Source organism: Protopterus annectens, chromosome 11.part0 (assembly GCF_019279795.1).
Source record: "Protopterus annectens isolate FY-2018-M chromosome 11.part0, PAN1.0, whole genome shotgun sequence".
NCBI classification, from domain to species: Eukaryota; Metazoa; Chordata; order Ceratodontiformes; family Protopteridae; genus Protopterus; species Protopterus annectens.
This window is the reverse complement of record NC_056745.1, coordinates 1,338,267,348-1,338,289,652: the sequence shown is the minus strand read 5'-3', so window position 1 is coordinate 1,338,289,652 and position 22,305 is coordinate 1,338,267,348. Positions and strand designations below refer to the sequence as shown.

At 41.6% G+C, this 22,305-nt stretch overlaps 1 protein-coding gene across 1 annotated transcript in view; it reads left to right on the top strand.

Annotated features, from left to right (window-relative positions):
- Positions 1-22,305, top strand: part of SBF1 (SET binding factor 1) — a gene marked incomplete in the record, with an annotated part of 3,250,730 nt that overhangs the window by 2,512,225 nt on the left and 716,200 nt on the right. Inside the window, 1 exon segment of the mRNA XM_044088658.1 lies at positions 16,791-16,975. Coding sequence (XP_043944593.1) covers positions 16,791-16,975 — 185 coding nt within the window.

Genomic DNA, 22,305 nt, shown 5'->3' with positions numbered 1-22,305 from the left:
CCAAGGGTTTTTCTCCTTTTCCACAGACTCCAACCTGTGTTCCTCCTTCAACTCCCAAACAGGTCTTGGAGTCTTCGATGCTGACACCCTCCCATGCCAGCTTCTTCATTTCCACTGGTGGATCTCACCATGGTTCCGGAACCGACCCTGTGGGCCATTGCTCAGTCGGAACTGACCAACCCATGGGATTTTGACTGGGTTGTGTTGGCACCATGATTCATAGTACAGCACTAAATTTTCTATGGCACCATCTATGGTTCCGGTTTCTTTGACAGCTTCGAGTCCTCTTGTGGCTCCAGCCCTAGAGGTGGGCTCGTCGGAGCATGGTGTGACCCTGGTTCTGAGGTTGTTTTTCTCGGTTCCGGGCTCCCATCCTCCTTTAGGTGAGGCTGCCTTCCAGGTTATGGAGAGGGCACTCGCCTCAGCAGGCACACAGTTGGCTCCTTCGCATATGTTCTCTGGGTTGCAGCTGACGCAGTCCACTACACTGGAGCAACAGGCACGGGAGCAGCAAGATGCTCTACTGCAGGGTACCGTCTCTTAGGAGTCCTCTTCAGACCTTCCCCCTGACGAGCCACCCCGCAAGAGATCATGCAAGAGGAAGCTTGTTGATTCACCTGAGGATTCTCTTACTGAAGATGCCGATTGTGATGAGGGGTTAGTGTCCCCACTGTCACCCCCTGAAGATGTCTCCTTTGGAGACATGTTAGAGATATTGAAACAGAGGGGTGATTGGAAGCCTACCAATTCTTCCTCTGAGGAATCTGTATTCTTGCAAGCTTTCTATGCCCGACCTTCTACTTCCTAAGTGACCCTGCCTGCAAAGGAGTTGGTCAGGATCATCATGCAGCGTGCTTGGAAGGCCCCTGACACTGCCGAGCAGTCCCCCAGAGGATCACCCTCACTGGTCCAAAGGCTTGGCAGTAGATGCTATGGTGGTGGTGGCGGCCACAAAGAAAGAACTCTAAGAGGAGAGTCCTACCATCCATCCCCCAAACATAGAGTCTCGGACATTGGACAAATTAGAGAAGCGGGTTTATTCTTCAACGACCTTTGCCATTCGGTCATTGAATTATTTGGCACATTTCACCCGTCTTCAAAGGGACCTGATCACGGAACTTTCAGCCCTAGCAGGAGCAGTGTCTGATGAAGTATGTGACAAAGCTGCCTCCCAGCTAGCCACCCTGGAGTCAATATCTAATTAGTCTATGTGGTTGATTGCACATGCAACCGAAGGAACCGCCAGAGCAGTGCGTTCAGCTGCTGTCTTGAGACATCATGCCTGGATGTGCTCATGTGACTTTGCAGACCCCTTCAAGTCTTCCTTCGTCAGCACTCCTGCTGATGCTTCCTCTCTATTTGGTACAAACGTTAGACACATTAGCCAGGTGTGAAAAGGATGGCAAGACCCTGTCTGATGTGGGCTTAGGTTTTTTCACTCCCTAATGATCCTACAGGAGAAGTGGAAAGATGTGGTTCAGGAAATCCCAAGGGCCTTTTCGTGACACACATGGCGAGTTTTCCCCATGTGCAGAGGGGGGAACTCGCAAAGAAGACCCCCCCATGGCAGAGGGGGGCCATGTAACCAGAGTTCCAGAGATTCCATTTCCAGGCAGCCCTATCAGCACTCCTGAAGAGCGGCCCGATTGCTTACCTCTGGAAACAGTCTGGGGACGATTCTCTCTGCACCATTTAGCCTAGCATACAATAACATCAGATTCCTGGGTGCAGACGATAATTACCAGAGGTTACCACATTCCCTTTGACCTTTACCTGAAGCCGCAAAGACAAATCCCCATTGTTCCACCCAGTCAGAGGGACGCAGCAGCGCAAGAAGTTCAAAAGCTGGTTAAAAAAAAAAAAAGTCATCCAAACAGTCCCACCAGACCAAGTAGAATCCGAGTTTTACTCAAGGTTCTATTTAGTGCCAAAAAAGACAGGGAACTGGAGGCCAATTTTAGACCTCCGCATCCTAAACAAGTTTGTCAAACAGACCAAATTCCAGATGTCTATCCTACCATTTCTGGAAAAAAAATGACTGGATGTGCTCGATAGACCTCCAGGATGCGTATTACCATATAAAAACAGGCATATGCCCCAGGAGATATCTCTGCTTTTGGCTGGGAGCCCGTCATTATCAATTCCGAGCTCTGCCCTTAGGTCTCTCCACAGCCCTCATAGTGTTCACCAATTGTGTGGCAGTAATAACAGCTCACTTGAGACTGCAAGGAATTCTGGGTGTTTCCATATTTAGATGATTGGCTCCTTACTTCCCCCACCAGGCATCTACTGCTTCTTACCTTGCACTACACCTTACAGCTTACATGGGTCTTGGGTATCTCAATCAGCAAAGAAAAGTCAAAACTAAAATCTTCTCAAAGCCTAGAATTCATAGGAGCAACATTCAACACAAGAACCTTGTCACTCTTCCTCATTTCAGACTACAGAGATTAAGATCTCAGCTCCGAGTGAATACTCTCTCTGGACAAAGTCCCAGCTCGTTTAGTCCTTCAGCTGCTAGGGTCAATGACAGCAACAATCACCATAGTTCCCCTACCCAGACTCCATATGAGGCTACTACAGTGGCTCCTAGTATCACAGTGGTCTCTATTGACATGCCCCATGTCTTAGCCAGTCCGCATAACAAATCGATGAAAGCAAAGATCTAAATTGGTAGATGAAGCCAGAAGAGGAGTTATGGAGTCGCCCCTTTTCACCCCCTCAGCCCAAGGCCGTAGTGACTACGGATGCATCCCTGATGGTGGGGGGTGGGGGGAGGGCATTTTCAGGGAAAGAACGTCCAAGACACTTCGTCCTCCTTAGAGGCTAATTTGCATGTCAACGTCCTAGAACTGAGGCCAGTGCTTCTGGTGTTGCAAGCATTCCAAACAAGCAAAATAAATAAAATAACGGCTCCAGTGCACAAATAATTAATCCACAAAGCTTTATTCCAAACTAAAGTGAAGAACTTTTCATCTACCCTGCCAGTTTGGTAGACTTCATCAGATGATTCAGCTGTGCAAAACAAGAGCGTTAAATAAATTTTTTAAAATAAGATTGACATGACAACCAGCCTATGACAATTGCAATACACAAAAGTCTAAATAACAACAAAACTTACTGGCCAAAGTAGTTTCAGGACGCTCCTCACTCTAAATACTCTACCTGTTTAATTATACTATACATATAAAATACAAAAAAATGTGTAAAAATAATCATACAATGTGTCAGTTGACATTTTCCAAATACTTAAAAACTAATAAATATAATTTAACACAAAAGACTTTTCAGTTTTTAAATACATGACAGTGAAGTGATTTCATTCAGACCTGGGTCTGTGTAAGAATTTAATCTTAATTGCCATATTAATTCACACTTTTCTAAAAGAAGTTGGTAGGGGCCACCTTTTGCAAGCATTCCAGTCTGCCCTCCCATTGGGGACAATTGCTATCCATCTGGACATGTCAGTTGTCTGGTATATCAACAAACGGGGGAACCAGATCCTAACCGTTATGTTGGGAAGCCATGAGTGTATGGCAATGGGTGATAATGTCCAACTGTTTTCTAGTAGCAGCGTACATTCCTGGGAACTCCATCGTAATTGCGGACAAACTGAGCAGGTGCATTCTCCTGCCTCACATGTGGTCTCTCGACTCCAAAGTAGAGTCAGATATTTTTCATCACTAGGGTCAGCTTTGCTGCAATCTGTTCGCATCTCCCATCAACCACAAATGCAGCAGCTACTTTGCCCTAATCCCCCCTCAGGGAGAGTGTCCGAGGGATGCTGTGGGATTGGCCCCCAGGACTGCTTTATGCCTTCCCTCTATTTCCTCCGATTCTACTGTTTCTAAAGAAACCACCTCAGTTGCAAAGCAAGGTAATCCTCATTGCTCCCTATTGACCCCGCCAAATCTGGTTTCCTTTCCTTTGACCTCACTTAGTTCACTACCCGTGGACTCTAGCCCTGACTCCAGGATTACTGTCACTTCCACAGGGGTGGCCCATCCAAGCTGACCGCTTGGTACCTCCACTTCCAGTAATTGCCAGGCAAAATAATCTATCTCCTCTGTACAGAAAATATTTCTAGCTTCCCTTAAACCGTCCACCAGAAAATTTTATTATAGTAAGTGGAACAGATTTGTGTTGCGGTCTCGGGGGGGGGGGGGGGACTTGACCCCTTTTCAGCTCCCATTAATACAGTGCTGAAGTATTTGGCACCTTACTTCATTCAGGAGCCTCAGCTTCTACTATTAGAGTCCATTTACCAGCTATCTCTAATTTCCATAATGGTTTCAAAGATTTCTTTTTAATTTATCACTGTCTCTGCAAAACCTTCGTATAAGGAGTCCTGCATTTTGTGGCCACCCTTTAAAGAGCCCATTGAACCTTGGAATTTGACTCTAGTCCTGCAAACCTTGACCCGTCGAACCTTTGAGCCAGCTGCCACTTGGGATACAAAATTTTTGCCTTGGAAGACTTTATTCCTGATAGCCATCACATCAGCCAGGAGAATATCAGAATTACAGGCCTTGTGTGTGTAAAACACCCTTACATAGTTTTTCACAAAGAGAGAGTATTCCTTTGGACTAACCCAGCCTTTGTACCCAAAGTTGTATCAAACTTCAGTATTCACTAAATCCATTGACCTGCCAGTTTCTTCCCAAATTTTTCAAAGGGGAGTATTGTTTGCATTTGTTGGATGTACACACACAATTATGTTTTTATTTGGACAGAACGAAATCCTTCAGAAAATTGGACCAACTGTTCCTGTCCTTTTCAGGTCCACAACTAGGCAGTCCAGTTTCCAAAGTCACCATGTCGAAATGGCTGAGAGAGTGTATCACTTTTGTTTATCATCAAAATAAAATGAGTCTATCAACTAAAGTCAAAGCTCACTCTACCAGGTCAGTTTCCACTTCGGTGGCCTTTCATTCTAGAGCCTCCATGAATGACATTTGCATAGCAGCTACCTGGGCTACCCCTCATACCTTTATCATTCATTACAAATTGGACATGTTCTCCAGGGGAAGAGCATCCTTTGGCTCAATTGTGCTCAGAAATATCCTTCCATAGCGGCTCCCAGGACATAAAGTAGCTAGGGACTCTGTCCCATCAGTCATGAATGAATGAAGATTGACATCATCAGATAAAGAAGCCATGTTCATACCATAACATTTCATTTGTGTTGTCAATCTTCATTCATTCATGACATCCCACACCCCTACCCCATTCCAAAGGCTCCTGGAGGTTCAGGTTTGGTCCTGGTTGTGTGTTAAGGCATTTGCTCAGACAAAGCCTCTGTTTTCTTCTTCTTACGGGCAAACTCGATCTGAGGAGATAATGAGAGGGGCACTGTAGGTAACCTTAGCTCGAGAGTTTCTGGCTGGAGCGAGCTTGTTATATTGGCCAAGTCAGTTCCGAGGATGGAAGCAAAACCCAATAGTCTTGAATGAATAAAGATCGGCAACACAGATGGACAGTTATGGTAAGAACATAACTACTTTTTAACCCCTAGTGAGACTCTGTCTGCAGTCAGAATCAAGTTTTATACTCCCCAATGATCCTTTTCCAAGAATCAGAGGGGGTAGTAAGAAAATGTGGTTTTGCAGGTCTCAGTCTTCCTTCCAGGATGCTCCTCAGGAATCCTTTTCTTCCAGCTGGGGAAAGGGGTTTGATAGCAGACACTGCCCCAGAGGCAGAGGAGGTCCACAGAACCAGGGCTCCCTGGAACCCTTCTCTGAGAAGCCCCCTCAGCGCTGCCCAGCTGTCCTGCTCTGGAGGCAGTCGGGGGTCGTCTCTCCCTACACCCACTAGACTGAACAATCTATTACCTCAGATCAATGGGTGTTAAACATCGTATTCAGGGAATACTTCATATCCTTTTTTCAGCCCCCTCCAACTCAGAAGTCTCCCCCGGACATTCGACCCTGCCAAAGGGATTTGACCGTCTTCGAGGTTCAAGATATTTTTCAAAAAAGAGCCATCCAGGAAGTCCCAAAAGGACAACGAGGGTCCAGAACTTACTAGCTCTTCTTTTTGATGCCCAAGAAAACCAGGGACCTATGTCCCATTCTGGACCTCCTTGTTCTAAATTTTGTCGGTCAAGAAGTCGAAGTTCTAGATGGTTACTGTTCAGTCCATTCTGCTGCTTCTGCACAAGGTTGATTGTATGTGCTCAGTGCATCTCAGGGATGCATACTTTTTTGTTGTTGCTGTGTCTTTCGGCTTTTCCCAGTTAGGGGTCGCCACAGCGGAACTCCGGTCTGTTAATGATTGGCAGTTGATTTTTACGTACCGAGTTGCCAGCTGTGCCGCACAACCTTCAATGAAGGTACGCCCATTCACGTATGTCTCCACTCAGAAGACGCTCTAGCTGAGAATCGAATCGGACAGCGTCTTACTGTGAGGCAACAACGCTACCTTAAAATTGACAGATGCTCCAGGAGATATCTACACTTACGGCTGGGTACCAATCACTGTCAGTTCAGAGCCCTGCCCTTCGGACTCACCTCAGTCCCCTGGGTGTTTACCACATGTATGGCAATGGTAGCAGCCCATCTCCGGCTGCAAGGTTTCCAGTTCTTTCCATACCTGGACGATTGGCTCCTCATGGCATGGCACCCACAAGGCATCAACTCACTCTGACCATGGAATATACACTCTGTCTCTTTCAGGAACTAGGCATCACAGTCAACCTGCCCAAATCTCATCTTGTTCTGTGTCAGAGCCTGGAATTTATCAGGGTCCTTCTGTACATGGTGTCAGAGACTGCAGCACTTCCCCTGCGCAGAGTCTAAATAATTCAGGAACAGGTCCATCTTCTCTTGGATCTGGAGCATCCCTCTGTACATTTAATCTTGCAAGCCCTTGGCTCAGTGGTGGCAGCAATTCAGTTAGTCCTTGTCACCAGATATCATATGCGAGTTCTACCTTGTGATGCATTTGTCAGCCCACCTTCATCCCATGTCCATGACCGTCAGGGTTTTTCAAGTCTGCAGACGTCACCTTGTTTGGTGGCCCCAAGACCTTCTTCTAAGCAGACCCTTTTGTCTTCCCCAACTCCAAGCCTCAGTGACCATGGACGCTTTCCTGATGGGGGGGGGGGCATTATCGTGGAAAGACTGTCCAAGGCATGTGGTCCCCTTTAGAGACCAAATTGCACATCAGAGTCCTGGAGATGAGGGAAGTCCTAATGTTACAAGTCTTCTAAGACCATCTCCATCTTGGGACCCATTGCCAAACAGCTCAGATGGTGTAGTTGTACATTGCTGTGATTGTAGTGCACAGCATCCCAAGTCTGAGACTTGGCAGGGCTGATTATTAGCCCTATAAGCTCTGTGGCGCATGCGATAACTACATAGCACTTTAATACAAACAACAAAAAAATTTAGACCGACACCATGACAGTGGTCTGGTACATCAGCAAACAGGGGAACACATTCTTATTCTCTGTGCAGAGAGGCCATGAGAGTGTGGGAATAGGCGATGTCTTCCAGGTGCTTTCTTCTTGCAACACATATTCCTGGCAGTTCCAACGTGTTAGCCAGCAAACTCAGCAGATCTATCCTGAGTCCTCACGAGTGGTCCCTGAATCTGTCAGTGGCACATCAGATATTCAACTGTTGGGGTCTCCCTTACTCCATTCTCTTTGCTTTCCAATCAGTCACAAATGCAGCAAATACTTTACCCTGATCCCCTCAATGGGGGAGTCGCGAAGGAACACTGTGATTCACGATTGGCCGTCAAATCTTCTCTATGCCTGTCCCCCAACTCCCCTCATTCCCATAGTCTTACAGAAAGCTCACCATCTAAAGACTCATCTCATCCTCATTGCCCCCTTCTGGCCTTGTCAGGCATGGTTTTCCCTCCTTTGTCTTATCTAAAATATCTGCCTTGGATATTGGATCCAGACCCAGATCTCATTTACTATTCATGGGGGCTTCCTCTTCCCAACCTCCAGTCTCTTCAGCTGACTGCTTGGTACCTGCAGTTCCAATGATTCTAGCCAAGTCCAGGCTTCCTTCCCCAGTTAAGGGCATTATTTTGGCTTCTCAAAAGCCTTCTACTAAGAAGGTGTATTCCAGTAAATGGAAAAGGTTTACTATTTTGGCTCAACAGTGTAACTTAGATCCTTTTTCGGCTTCTGTTTCTGATATTTTGTTGTTCCTGGCCTCTCTTTTTCATTAAGGGACTAATTTCTCTACAGTCCAACTTCACTTGGCTGCTGTATCCAACTTCAATTTAAACAAAAGTTCCACTTTCTCTTCTACGCTGTGCAGGGCCTTCCTCAAAGAGGTTTTTTTGCTCAGACCTCCTATCAAAGATCCTTCCCCCTCCTTGGGACCTCACTCTGGTACTGCAGTCCTTGACACAGCAGCCTTTTCAGCCTGCAGCTACCTGCGATATCAAGTTCCTATCTTGGAAGACAGCCTTTTTGGTGGCCATTACCTTGGCCACGAGAGTCTCCAAATTGCAGGCTGTATGCATTAAGCCCCCTTTCATGATTTTTCATCAGGATAAGGGTGTCTCTTAGGGCCAGTCCCTTCCTTTATTCCCTAAGGTAGCCTCAGAGGCTAATCTTAACCAGTCGATTCAACTTCCTATCTTTTTTCCCAATTTTTCAAATAAAGGGGAATATAAGCTGCATTGTCTGGATGTACATAGGCAGTTACGATTTTACTTGAAGAGAACAAAAACTTTTCAGAAATCCAGTCAACTTTTTGTGGCCTTTTCTCAGGCTAAGAAAGGTCAGGCAATTTCCAAGGTTTCTATTTCTCATTGGATCATTAGCTGTATTGCTTATATTTATGAGAGCAATCACATAGCTCTATCTAGACCAGTTAAAGCTCACTCCACTAGGTCAGTGGCCACATCTTCTGCCTTCTTGGCGAGGCTTTCCTTAGATGAGGATTGTGCTTCTGCCACTTGGTCTAATCTCCATACCTTTGTGACACATTATAAGTTGGACTTGACTTCTAGGGGCAGGGCATCCTTTGGTTTTTCTGTGCTCTGGCATGTCCTTCCTTGAGGCCTGCCAAGGTTGTTGGTAGCTGGGGACTCTGACCCAGCCATGATCAGTAATGACATGGATAGCACCAGATAGAGAGTTATGTACTTACCATAACTTGGAATCTGGGCTATCCAGTCTCATTATTCATCACATTCCCACCATCCTTCCCCCTCCTTCTGGTGTCTGGGGAGTTATGGAGGAATGTTTCCTTGGTATCCCTTTCCATGTTATAGGCGGTCTTCACTGCCCTCTTTTTCTATCCAGCAAACTCGATCTGAGGGTTGTGGGTAGCAAGGGATCTTGGGAAGGGGAGGAGCTTCAGCTCAGGAGCTATCTTTTAGTGCCGGCTTGGATTTGAGGTCAGTTCCTACACCCATCTGTAATGAATAATGACATGGGATAGTCCAGATTGCAAGTTATGGTAAGTACATAACTCTTTTTATTAGCCTGCATTTTTTATGTTCAAAAATAGGGTAGACTAGTTTAAAAAAGCTACTTACTGCTTTCTGCAAAATCAGCTTTTGCTTTATTAGCGCTGAACCATGTAGTTTTCTAAGAGTTTTGTATTGGTTGTGTTTTGTCAGTAGGTCCTACATCCAAATTTTCCTTGCTAAATCTCTGTTGTAAGCTGTGTACGGTGTGAAGAGACCCAAGCCCCATTATTGTGTCTTGTCTTTAAGGGATACAGTTTGTTGTAAATGGGAATGAGTGCATCAAGGAATTCGTTGAGAGTTGATTTGGCACTGCTTGCTGAGTATAGTGTGGGTCCAGTCAATAGAAGCCAGTTCTGTTAGCAGACAATTTTTTTGGAGCTATCATGAATGTTTCTAGTTGTAACGTAGTTGATAGATAACCTGGGTTGGCTCACTGACCAAGTAGGGAGTACTGGATTGCAGTCACAGAGGGAGTTTATCAGAATCTTAAACAGCATTTTTCAAAGACATTAATAATAACATTAAGGTTTGAGAATCTGTGGAGTTTAATGTGGCCTTGATTTACTGGCTGAGTAAGATTTCTGGATAGTAGTAGACTATGAAGTGTCTTGAGTTGACCAGAAGTCTACATTGGTGTAGTCCAATAGTGAATAATCTTTTTTTTTTTTTAATGTCTATTGTAAGGTCTGTTAATGTTTGTATAAATACAAGCAGGAGGAGGAGGTGGTATTTAAACTGTAGTTGTTTAGATTTTTGTTTGCTTTGCTAATGTTAACTAGATTAGCGACTACTTGAGTTACTTGCTTGTTTTATTTGTATTTTGTTTGAGATTAACATTTATGTTTGAGTGATTGCTAATAAATGTAACCTTACTGATAGTTCTGAAGTACACATCTTTGGAGAGTAGTGTCATCTTTAAGCCAAGTTTCTGTTACTTAAAAGATTCTGGGGTTATGTGTTGCAGCAATTTGTTGAGCTAGACGTCTCCTGTTAAGAGATGGATGGATTTTTGCACGGGAGAGGTTTCTGATACAGGGATACTTAGCAGGTTTTGAAGGGGTTGAACATAAAGTATGTAGTTTGATGTTGACCATATGTTTATTGCATAAACTGTGCTAAAACAGTCAAATGCTGTCTTCCAAAAGAGCAGAGAGAGAGAAATAAATAGTTGCGGCAGTATTGTGGTGTACAAGCTTTAATGTGTTAAGTAACAGAAACAGTAGAGAAAGAGTTTAGCATTTCCTTTAGCTTAATGTCTGCAGCCAGTAGTAGGCTTGTGTTGGTGTTTAGTGTGAAACAACTTGGGTTGCGATAGTTGTAGGTTGTGGTATTGATTTGTACTTATGTAAGTGATACATGGGGCAGCTGGGGATGGGGGCAGGAGATGAGAAAAGTAGGTTGCAATTGGACAGCACCCCACAAGGCAGTCAGTGCTTATATGCACACAACAGTGATTTTGAAAGGGCAATTATCACACAAGGTAAGTGTATTACTGACAGTTGTAGCTGTTATATACAGTAAAATGGCCAAAATGTATGAAACAGTATGCTTAAAAGCAAGTAAAATCCAAAAGTAACATTAACATGTGGCTGCAGGAGATGCATAGAAGAACAAATTATATATACAACCAGATGAGCTGATAATAAGACAGTGACCCTAATAGCAAATAAGGAAAGAGCCCATAAGGACACTCTTGGCAGCAGCACTTTACCTAGCTGTGTCTTCATCTTAAGAAAGAGCTGGTTATGAGTACCTAAAAATTCATTCAAATGAGACCAGAATCTTGTCTGCTCACATTTTCAGCAATTCAGTGGGAGTAATGTTTGAATCTGTAATGAGGTTTACGCAAGGTAGCATGGGGTCACTAAACATGAGGTTTACGCAAGGTAGCATGGGGTCACTAAACATATTGTGCCTTGTACTTTAATATACATCTTTCTCATCGTGGATAACTGCATGTGCCTTTATTGTACTGTTCCTCTGTATGGAACTATGCAGCGCTAACTGCTCAGAAACATTTTACATATATGATTAGTTGATTTGCTGTGATTCATTCTATGGCACTCGCTCATATTAAAAGAGTGATGCAGAGTTTTGCCATCATTAGTGCACACCATTACAAAGAAAAAGATAACATACCTAGGTCCAAATCATCCATGGAGCCGATTGACTTGATTTGTTGCAATTCAGTGAATCTTTGTGCATCATGTGTGATCCCTGAATTAGTCAAATTGAATTGCCGCAGGTGTGTTCTTTGTTAAATTTTGAATGCATGAGACAAGAGAGCCTTTAATGGATCATATCCGATGATGGCCTGTAACACAAGTCAGGAACTTGGATTTTCTGTGTGAGTAGTAATTCAGACATATAATATCCAATCCATTATTTTCCTTATTCTAATAGAGAAGTGGAGAAAAATTATCTAAAATGAGAAGAAAAAGTAAGATGCTGTGTGAACAGCTTTGAGGATTGTTGTCTTAACTTTTCTAGACTATAGGAATGCTCCGTCATAACTTCTAAGAGCCTTACCCACTCAATTGTTAATGGACAGAAGGTTGAAGAGAATATTAGTTCAGCTGGATTGATGATACTGGAAAACCAACATTAAGCAAAGGAAATGCTTTTTCTTTACTTTATGTTGAGAGGCAGATATACTACCATATTAGGAAATGCCTTAGGAACTGATGAAGACTTATCATATTTACAGATTGGAGACTAATAGGTCAAAAGTCATGGTAAAGTCCATAGCTCAAAGTTGAAATTTAAAGCAGCAGAGCCAAGATTATATGTTGTTTGCAGAGAAAGCAAGCTGTGTAGATGAAGCCAGAAATGTCTGTACAGAATAAAATAAATCATAGTTCAAAGAAAATGATCAATTTGAATGTTGCAGTCAGTCTTATTGCAGGAAAATAGACTGCGGCAGGAAAAGACTGAAAATCAGTTTGATTTAGTAAGTTATCCAAGAATGATCATGATCCCAAGAAAGGAGGATCCTTGTTGATCAATTTTGGATCTCTCCCAACTAAACCAATTTTTAAAATTACCAAAATTCAAAATTCTTACGATGCAAGGGCTGTTGCCCTTGCTTTCCTCAAGAAGCCTTCACAGTAACCCTTAACATGAAGGATTGTTATCTTTGCTTCCCTGTAGGAAAAAAAATTCTAAAACTCACAGTAGGGGGAGACTGCAGTCAGCTTGCTGCCTTACCTTGGTACTTGATGCCTGGAGTATTCACAAAATTGCTGTCTCCAAATATCACCTTTTACAGAACAAAGAACATTCAGATCTTTCCTTGCATTGGCAGTTGCCTTGTTTTAACACAGTGCCTTGAATGCCATGAATTCTACACTTAAGGTGCTTCACTGAACTGGGTCTGACAATCAACAGAGAAAAATCCTCTCATCTTTCACTCTCAGCAAGTGAATTTCTGGGACCAAACCTTTGTGGTATTCCATACAGAGCCATCATTGTGGTATACCATACAGAGCCATCCTCCCTCAAGACAAACAAGAGATGCTATATAATTTGTTTACCATTTTTTCTCAAAAAGGAAAGATCACAGCCAGAGAATGTCTGAGGCTGCTAGGGTACATGGCAGCATATATTTGATGGTGCACTTGGCATACTTTCATATGAGAAAACTGAAGTGGCATTGAAGAAGCAAGTAGAATTCATCACTTGGAAACCAGTGCACCACTGCTGCCATGCATAAGGAAGGAAATCAAATAGTCTCCTGAGCAAGGGGGTACCTTTCTAGTCAATGAAACATAATATATTACATATTCCATCAAATGAAAACTGCTCAGTTTCCTAACCCATGACCACTTGCTCTGTAGTCCATGAAGTTGTAGATCACACCTGCCCTGTTTATTTCTGTGGTCATGATGCATTTGTTAACTATCTTAGCACATCCTGATCTTGTAGATGGAAGAACTGTGATTTAGCACAGGTTTATCAGCCAGTTCCTGAAAGGAATGCTGTATCTTTGACCATTGTTGAAGAAATGGAATTTGAATTTCATGACTGACTGAATTGGTACTCTGCCTTTTGAAAGAAATATTTTGATAGACTTGGTGTGTCTTGCAAAATACTCTCTCTTTGGTTGGCTTTTATGTCTGTAAAGCAAGTCTCAGAGCTTCAGACCATCTGTAGAGGAATTTAACGTGGTATTTTGTTTAGGCGCCCACTATAACCAACCACATTTTTGTTTTGGTGATTTCCTTATTTGTCCATCCATATGCATGTTTTTGGGTGGGAGGGGTTGACTCTAGAAGGGAAAGAGCCATTCATCTTGTGGAATACTCTGCATCATCAACTTAGGTTTTACAGGAAAAGGGTACATGAGTTGTGAAGGATGAATCATTTGTTCACCTCCTTTGTTGAAGGTAAAGTGAGGTTTATAGTGGGCAAGCAGCTGCTTTCCAATCAGATTGACAAATCTGTTTTTTGATGGCTGTCATGGTCAGAGATCACTGTGCTAAAGGCATTACTTTTTCCATTGTATACTGCAAAATACTCAAGATGTTAGTCGCAAGCAGCAGCAGCTCAGAAGAATTTAAGGTTGTTTGCACCTTTCTTTATGGACATTTGCCAGCAAAATGTGACGAACTGACCAAAGTGTAGGCACTCTCTCTCTAGAAACTGCTCTAAACTTAGAAGCTAGTGAATTTTACTGTTCATGTTTTGTGAATTCTGTATCATGAACCCTCCTGAAAATCCTGCATATGCACACCTTGAAATAAAAATTACAAAACAATTTTGTGATAAATTTAAAGGACCTGCCCAAGTTATTAGTGGTGGTATGGCACATATGACTTTTTCTTTGTGTCTGGCTTGTCAAGCATTAGGTTTGCAAACTATGAGGTGTCATACTAAGAAAAATAAGAGGAGTGAAATTATCTATGTGGAAGTCTGAACTTGACAAATCTTTCTTCCCATTTGCCACCACCTTTTGAACAAGTGTCTAATCCTGATGCTGCTGGATGTGTAGCATTAGTGCTGTCCTACCAATGTAGCATTTTGTGACTACAAACAGAGTGCATCTTGTACATTTACAGTGTCACTTAGCTGATCTTATGTGCTTGAATCTCTATGGTCAACTGTCTTAACGTTTTCATTTAATTATTAGCTTTCACTTTGGATACTGTATTTGAAGAGAAGGTAATAGGAAAATGTAAAATATATGGGCGTAGTAAAGAAATGGATGACCTGTTATAAAGAGGGACTCAGAAGTTTGAGTATGTATGCATTTGAAGGAGAAGAGAGATTTAATGTGGAAGTAGTGATGACAGCAGGAAGCAAGACAGTTTGAATGTGAGGAAGTGCTACTACATGAAGAAAGTTGTAGGGCCCTGAATTGTACTAGACTGAGTCAGGGACATATTTTGAGTCATCAGAAAGGTTCACATCATCTTGGGGAAAAAGGATGGAACAGGGATAATTTCATGTGGTCTATATGGAAACTTTCAATAGCATGAACAGATAAAAACTATTTTTCCACTGGTGTGTTCTTATGTGCACACTGTGCAACTGTTCTGTCTTCAAGAATGTCAGTGGTTTGACTTTTTATAGTTAGAGTACTACCTTTTAGAAGTTTTTAGTTATATACTTAATGTTTGTTAGTCGAACAGTCCATGCAATGAACAATCCAGTAACATTTCCATTGTCACACAGTATTTCAGGAATGATATGAATATTGAGTGAGCAAAACTCACAAGATTACGTGATCCAGAAGTGATAACAGTGACTCTCTGGGACTATTGCATGTGAATGTTAAAGAAGCAGTAGTAAATCTGAGGTATTCTATCACATTTACTTCCATTAAAGACTGAGGTGCCTGTTCAGCATACGTGAGAATCTTGTGTGGTTTTGAAAGATAAATAAAATGGAGTCTGTGTACAGGGATAATGTCAAGTGGTCTATATGCAGCCTTTCAATAGCATTAATAGATAAAGGGTCTTTTTCCATTGTTCCTATGTGCACACTGTGTAACTGTTCTGTCTTCAAGAATCTCAGACAAAAGAGTAGTGTTGACAAAGATTCACCCTGGAATATCCCCCTTTGAATTTTTATTCTTGTAATAATAATTTGTCCTTTACCATGGCTTAGCTGTAAAGTGGTTTGCCTCTGTTATGTAATTGATCAATGCAAGATGTGTTAGTATGCTGCCCTATTTATGGCAGTCATCAGTGCTGTAGAGGGATAAAGCCTTGACTATTGCCTAGGTTACACAAGTTTTATTAGTGGCTCACACACTTGATGGCACTGTCAAAAGAAGATGGCAGAGCAGAACAGGGTGCACACAACTTGAGTCTATATTATAAACCCGAAAACCCTTTTGAGCGAGTACTACAACAGCGACACATATAGCCCAAACCACAAATACGCTGAAACCCCTAAACCGTGAAATTTAACATCCCGAATCGTCATAGTCGGCCAACCCCACCACGTGCTACATATTACGTCCCCAAACATAATAAATAAACCACATACATACACTAACCAAACCCTACTTCTAACCCTACACTAAACCTTGCATACATTACTATCTATGCACTAATCTTAACCCGCACCCTAACCCTGAGGTCCGTAACTGTCGCACACTTACCCTACGGAGATATACCCAAACAAAACAAACAATCTACACACATACACTTAACAAAACCCTACTTCTAACCCTACACTAAACCTTACATACATTACCTGTCTATGCACTTACCTTAACCTGTACCCTAACCCTAAGGTCCGTAACTATTGCACACTTACCTTACGGAGCTATACCGCAGACGGGCCAACCATAACAAATCGACATTTCAACTTTTGCGGTTTTAGACGTTCGCTGTTTCCGTCGTTCGGGCAATATGTGTCGCTCTTTTCAGATTCGCTCAAATGGATCTTCGGTCTTCTAATATAGACCCCACATTTTCACTCTGTCTGGGGAGGGGCAGTATTGCAGTTGGAGTTTTGGGGAAAGACTTTCGTCTCACCAAGCCCTCATTAAACAATGCAGAAGTGTGTACATTCACAGGGAGAGGATATTGTTAGTCCCTGTGTTGATGTGGGTAGCCCATCTCCCCACCCTGGAACATGGTTAGGGACATAAACTAATGCTGTCATTACTGGGATGCTGTTGAGAGCAAAAAACTTGTATCTACTTAAACGATGGCCCCTTTTGATGGCTGTTCCTTTTATTCCCCACTTTTATAGAATGAGTAGGCTAGAGTTCACTCTAGGAGTAGTGATGTTTGGAAGGGAAAAGAGGAAAAGCATCTGGGAAAAAATGCTTCCTTACTTTATCCTTAATATCCAAGCAATTCCTGTCACAGTTTCTATGCTGTTTCTTTCAGGGAAATGGGGAAGCATTCGTGGTGGTAGTCGGATGAGCATGTTTGGACCAAATCCTGATATTGGTTCCCGTCTGGCCTCTAAAGATGGTACACTTCCTCAGCCAAATGGGGGACCTTCAGATGCACATTTCTTGAGACAACAGCGAGCTGCTTTGTATATCATAGGAGACAAGTCTTTGTTGAAGGTAAGTTTCTAATACACTTCAGTAGTAACAGTATTAAAGGTATATTTCTTGACATGAACTTGTATTTTCGCTGAACTGAAATGTTTACAAATCCCTGGTATACTATAATCTTATCTATTTTAGTGGAGCCTTTGTACATAAAACTTGTATACCTAAGTCCAAAGTTTAACATATTTTTGTACCACTAAAACAGAACAAATTTATTAGCATCAAAACATTCAACAAATATTATTTCTGTATGAATTAACAGCAGGTAACTTTGAGGTAATTTTGTTTGTGAAATGTTTTTATTTTCTGCTAGCAGTATATATAAAATTATGATGTATATAAGGCCAGTGTGGCAGGCTGATTTGGTTGTAGGTTCCCCCTCCACATATCCTTACTTTGCTTGTGTTGAGACTGCACTAGAAGGTAAATACTTCCATGGCAGTTGTAGTACTGTGATCAGTGAGAGTACAGTACTGTTGAGATTTAAAAAAAAAAAAAGAAAAAGCTTCTAGTCATCTCATCATTGATGGGCCAGTACGAAGGCAATATTTTAAAAATAAGGCAAAAGTGTTTCCCTAATAAGCTGTTGTTGCATGTTAAGAAAAGTCGGATGTAGAGAAAAATACTGCAAGGAACCACCACAATGTAAAATCCACAGTTTAATTGGAAGAACAAGCGCCTTTCACACACCATCCCGGTGTGCTTCATCAGGTTACAATTAAACAATTTAAAATCATCATTTATATACAAAAACTTCATCAATCATTCCATTAAGGTCCCAATTAATATATATAAATTTAAACATTTAAAAAGGAAATGACATTTCGTGCCATAGAAATTTTCTCCTACACAGAGAGAAACAATGAAGTAAAACAAGCAGTATATTTCAATAACACTGCTTAACTTCCCCTAATATGCCTGTTAAGAAAAGTCCAAAGGTAAAAGGTGTTCTACTTCATCTACTTCACTTACTGTCACTTCCCCCCTTACAAATAGCTAAGAGTTGACATGAACAGGGACTTTTTGTACCCTCTTTCATCCATTTGTCCACTCCCTCTGATGGGATCATACCTTTCAACCTGGAAATATCAAAAATCTGGACAAGACCCATGAAAAATAGGTACAAATCTGTACGCTGATTAACATCTAATTTGCATACATAATTAGATAACCCCACCCAGTGGAGTTGTGGGATACCAACTTTCTAACAAACTGAACAGACAACCAAAATATGGCACCAGAGTCCCCCTGTAGCCATTCCAATATCCCATTACCTGGCTATTTCGCCCCATTTACCATAACCACTAATGTGTGCATGCATACTGCTTTACTTCTACAATGATTATTTGGATTTTATTTTTACATTTTGCAGCACATCAATGCACAAACACTAACAGACATCTGATAAAGCAATACTGTCTCACGATGAAAACAGACTTGGCATTACTACTTCTCTACCCTTGAAACTTACATTCATCGAAACAGCATTAAAACCCGTACCACATCCAAAGAAAATGCATCTGGCCAGTGGTGGATAAAGTTTACCTTTGGGCTGTTTTCAAATCATTGGCTCCTTGCACACAAAACAAGAAACATACATGATGCGTTCTTATCTTTGATGCACCTTCCTGACTTTATTAAGTTATAGTCCTTGTATAATACAGCACACTTGCTAGACAGAGCACATTTTAAATTTATTGTTTGAATGAACATTTTTACAGTAGGCTGTACTGTAGGTAATGAAAGAAAATGCATGAACCAATAATTATAAAACTGCCCAGTTCAGAACATTTCCATCATAAAAGACATTTCTAATTTATAAACAGTTTTTTTGCTCCTTCTGGAAGACAGATAATAAAAACATTCAACTATTAAAAACAGGAAAAGCATATTGGAATGAAACCCCAAATGTAATCTCTAGACCAAGGTATTTTTAGCAGTGCTTTCTCAATTACTGAATGCATGAAGCAGCCAGGCTACGATTGCTTTCATAGCTCCTTTCTTGCCTGCCTCTGTTCTTTAAGTGACTTTGTGTATATTTATGCAAGCCCTACCAGCTTCTGTGACAGTTAATTAGCAGCATTTCTCTTCAAAGCATATATGTTAGCATTACCACCTGTCCCACTTTGCGAGGGACAAGTCCCTCTTTGCGCAGTTGTGTCCTGCAAAACAATTGTAAAAATGGCAAATGTCCTGAGATTTTAGGACAAAATTATTTCCTATATTTTAAGTAATAGTTGCATAAAACAGTTATGTATCTGAAACACCTAAATGTTATAATAAACAGAATAAGCAACTAAAATGCTACAAGAATAAGCTTTTATTTCGGCAAAAAAAGTGAAGTTCTGTCCTTTGTACTGGCCGTGGGCATGTTTCGGCCTGCAAAATCGGACGTTTGTACCAAAAATGTCCCACTTTGGGCATTTGAAAATGTGGCAACCCTAGTTGTGTACGAGTCCTAAAAGGAACTAACAGAACAGATCAAATGTTTCAATAAGCTAGCTGCATGTTACTTACATCCAGCTGAAGCTGGATTGAGTCCAGTAATCCCACTAGGATGCTACATTATTCAGATAATTTATATAATGTCCGGGTACTCCTGAATCCTCCCCAAACGTAAGTATGTGGACTCAAGAAATCGGATCCTTTATAACAGTACAATAACTAATATGCACTTATTGCGGTATAACAACTAGAATATAAGTTTAACCTGGTAATACTGTTCTGTGTGGCTCTCAATGTCCTTTATTCTCATTGAAGCTTTTTTATTCCACAGACCAAAGCCACTTAAACGTCTCGGACGAAAATTGCCCCTAGTAATCTATAAACATATTGAAGCTCTATAACTTGACAATTGATGGATTTTATATCATGTGTATCAAACTGAACGAGCAAGCAAAGAAAAAGGCAGGGCCAGGTCTCAGTAACATAAAGTGAAGTAATAAATTGCGCTCATACCTGTAACCTGACAATAAGTGAATACCCAGCCCCACACACACACACACACACACACACACACACACACACAACAACTTATCTACTATTGTAAGAGAGAGAGAAAGGGAGAGAGAGTGTGAGATAGAGAGAGAGAGAAAGAAAGAGAGAGAAGATTAGTTAACTCCAATAAGGGTCTCATAATCAGAAAACTCTAAATATTCCAAACAGTGACAATGAACCACCCTCAACTACCAAGAGTGCTGCAAGTTAAAACAAAGAATAACCTATCTCAGACAAAAAGGAACTAGTGGTACTCTAGAAGTTATACAAGCTTAAATTGGGTTGCACTGCTAGTTGCATAGGGGAGCACCCATCTCGACTATGAAGCTGAAGTGGTTGGGGATATCTTTACATCTGTTTTTTTCTTTATTTTGTTAGCCTTGTGGCAGACAGGAATAAACTTTGCAAAAAACAAACTGTAAACAATATGTCAGGTGGATTTACTAGACAGCAGTTACATTACTAGCTACTTGCAGCAAGATTTCTAGGCAAAGAGAGATATAGGGGGTGTATAAAAGCCTAAATTAGTATATGCCTTAACATTTGCTGTTAACACTTAAAATTTAGAAATGACATAAACTGGTGTGTATACCTCTAAAATGACTCACCAGGAGGACATTTCTACACTCATCAAGAACCAAAGGCAAATCCTCCAGCAAAAGGCCTATATTAGAGTTCCATATAGCTTTAAGTGTAGTTGTGTCCAGGCCCAGGTTTGTGTCATTTACATGAACCCCTGCCCTGGTGGCTTTTTGAGCAATGAAGGAATGCCTCAAAGTAACTCTCTCCTTGCCAACTGTAGGAAAACCACAACACTAAAGAGAACACAGCCCCAAATGGTTCTTGTACACAACTCAAAAAGGCCCAAGAGGGTCAACATAATATCTTTTTCATATGTTATACTGATTACACAGCAGCAGTAGCGTTGTTACCTCACAGCAAGAGGTTCTCCCGTTCGATTCTCGGCTTGGGTTGGGACTCTCTCACACACACACACACACACACACACACACACACACACACACACACACACACACTTTGTTTCCTTACCTGGCTAATGCCTTGCCTTGCTTCATCCCGTGTTCTCAGCCTGCAGCCCAAAGTCCGTTTACGTCGGCACCGACTCGGCAGAAATGTGCAGAAATAAAGTAACTCCAGTCACGACGCCAGCCCATTCTCAGCATAGCAATTTAAAATGTAAACCCTTAGCCAGCAGCCCATTCTCAGCAGTATTAGTGCTGCTGCTGTTTAATTCCCATTTCCAGCCCGCTCACAGCCAGCCAGAAATAATGACGCGAGCTCCTTGAGCTCAATGCCGACTGGCTGGTAGCGCTGATGGAGCTGACATCATCGCGCATGCGATGATGTCAGCTCCGACAGCGCGAAAATTCAAAACATAAAAAAAAAAAGCAAAAAAATCGGAAATGAAGGGGTGCCACTCGGGGAATCGTGGCACCCCTTCATTTTGACCCCAAAACTCGGTAAAAACCGAGTAATTCGGGACGGTTGGGAGGTCTGGATGGGATTGGAGTTGTTTATTGGATCCAGTTTGGATGTTTAGTAGTGCTCCCTGCCATGAGCTCCCATTGGAAATGGATGATCCAAAGCCTCCCAGCTATGTGCTCTCCTACTTATAGCTATTTTGCTTATGTATACTTAATTCATTTCTTTTTTGTGTTACTTGTGGTTTTACTGAGAACATTTTTTTAACCTGTTAGGGATTTTACTCCTTGTTTCTCAGCCTGAAATCCACTTGATTCGTAGGCAGCTGCATTGTGTACTCATTTGTTTGGCCTCAACTTAAGGGAAAAAGTGTCATAGTTAATTGACTAGTTTTTGATTGTATGTGTGCTTGTACATGCATGTATATATACATCAAACATGTATCACATATATGTACACACACACACACACACACATATATATATATATATATATATATATATATATATATATATATATATATATATATACACATAAATTAGTGTTATGGTGTGTTGTACTTTTGTTTGTGTGTTAGTTTTTTTTTTTCCAGAGGAAAATGTTCATATAAGAATTTTAAGAAATGTGTCAAATGTGAGCACAAAATCTGACCTACATGATTCCTGTGTTGCTTGTTTAGGCTGAAAGCATTTGGTTATGGACTTTTGACATTTGCCAGGATTTTGGATATAGAGCTATTGTAGACTGATGCAGTAAGTTAATCATCAAGTGCTTTTTACCCCAGAGGTCAGATACAAAGAAAGATAATGACAGGGATTTTAGGAAGAGGAAAGTGCAGGACCCTACTACCTCCTCTGTTCCAAAAGTCCCTAGAACCTAGTTTAAAGACTCGTCTCTTTCCC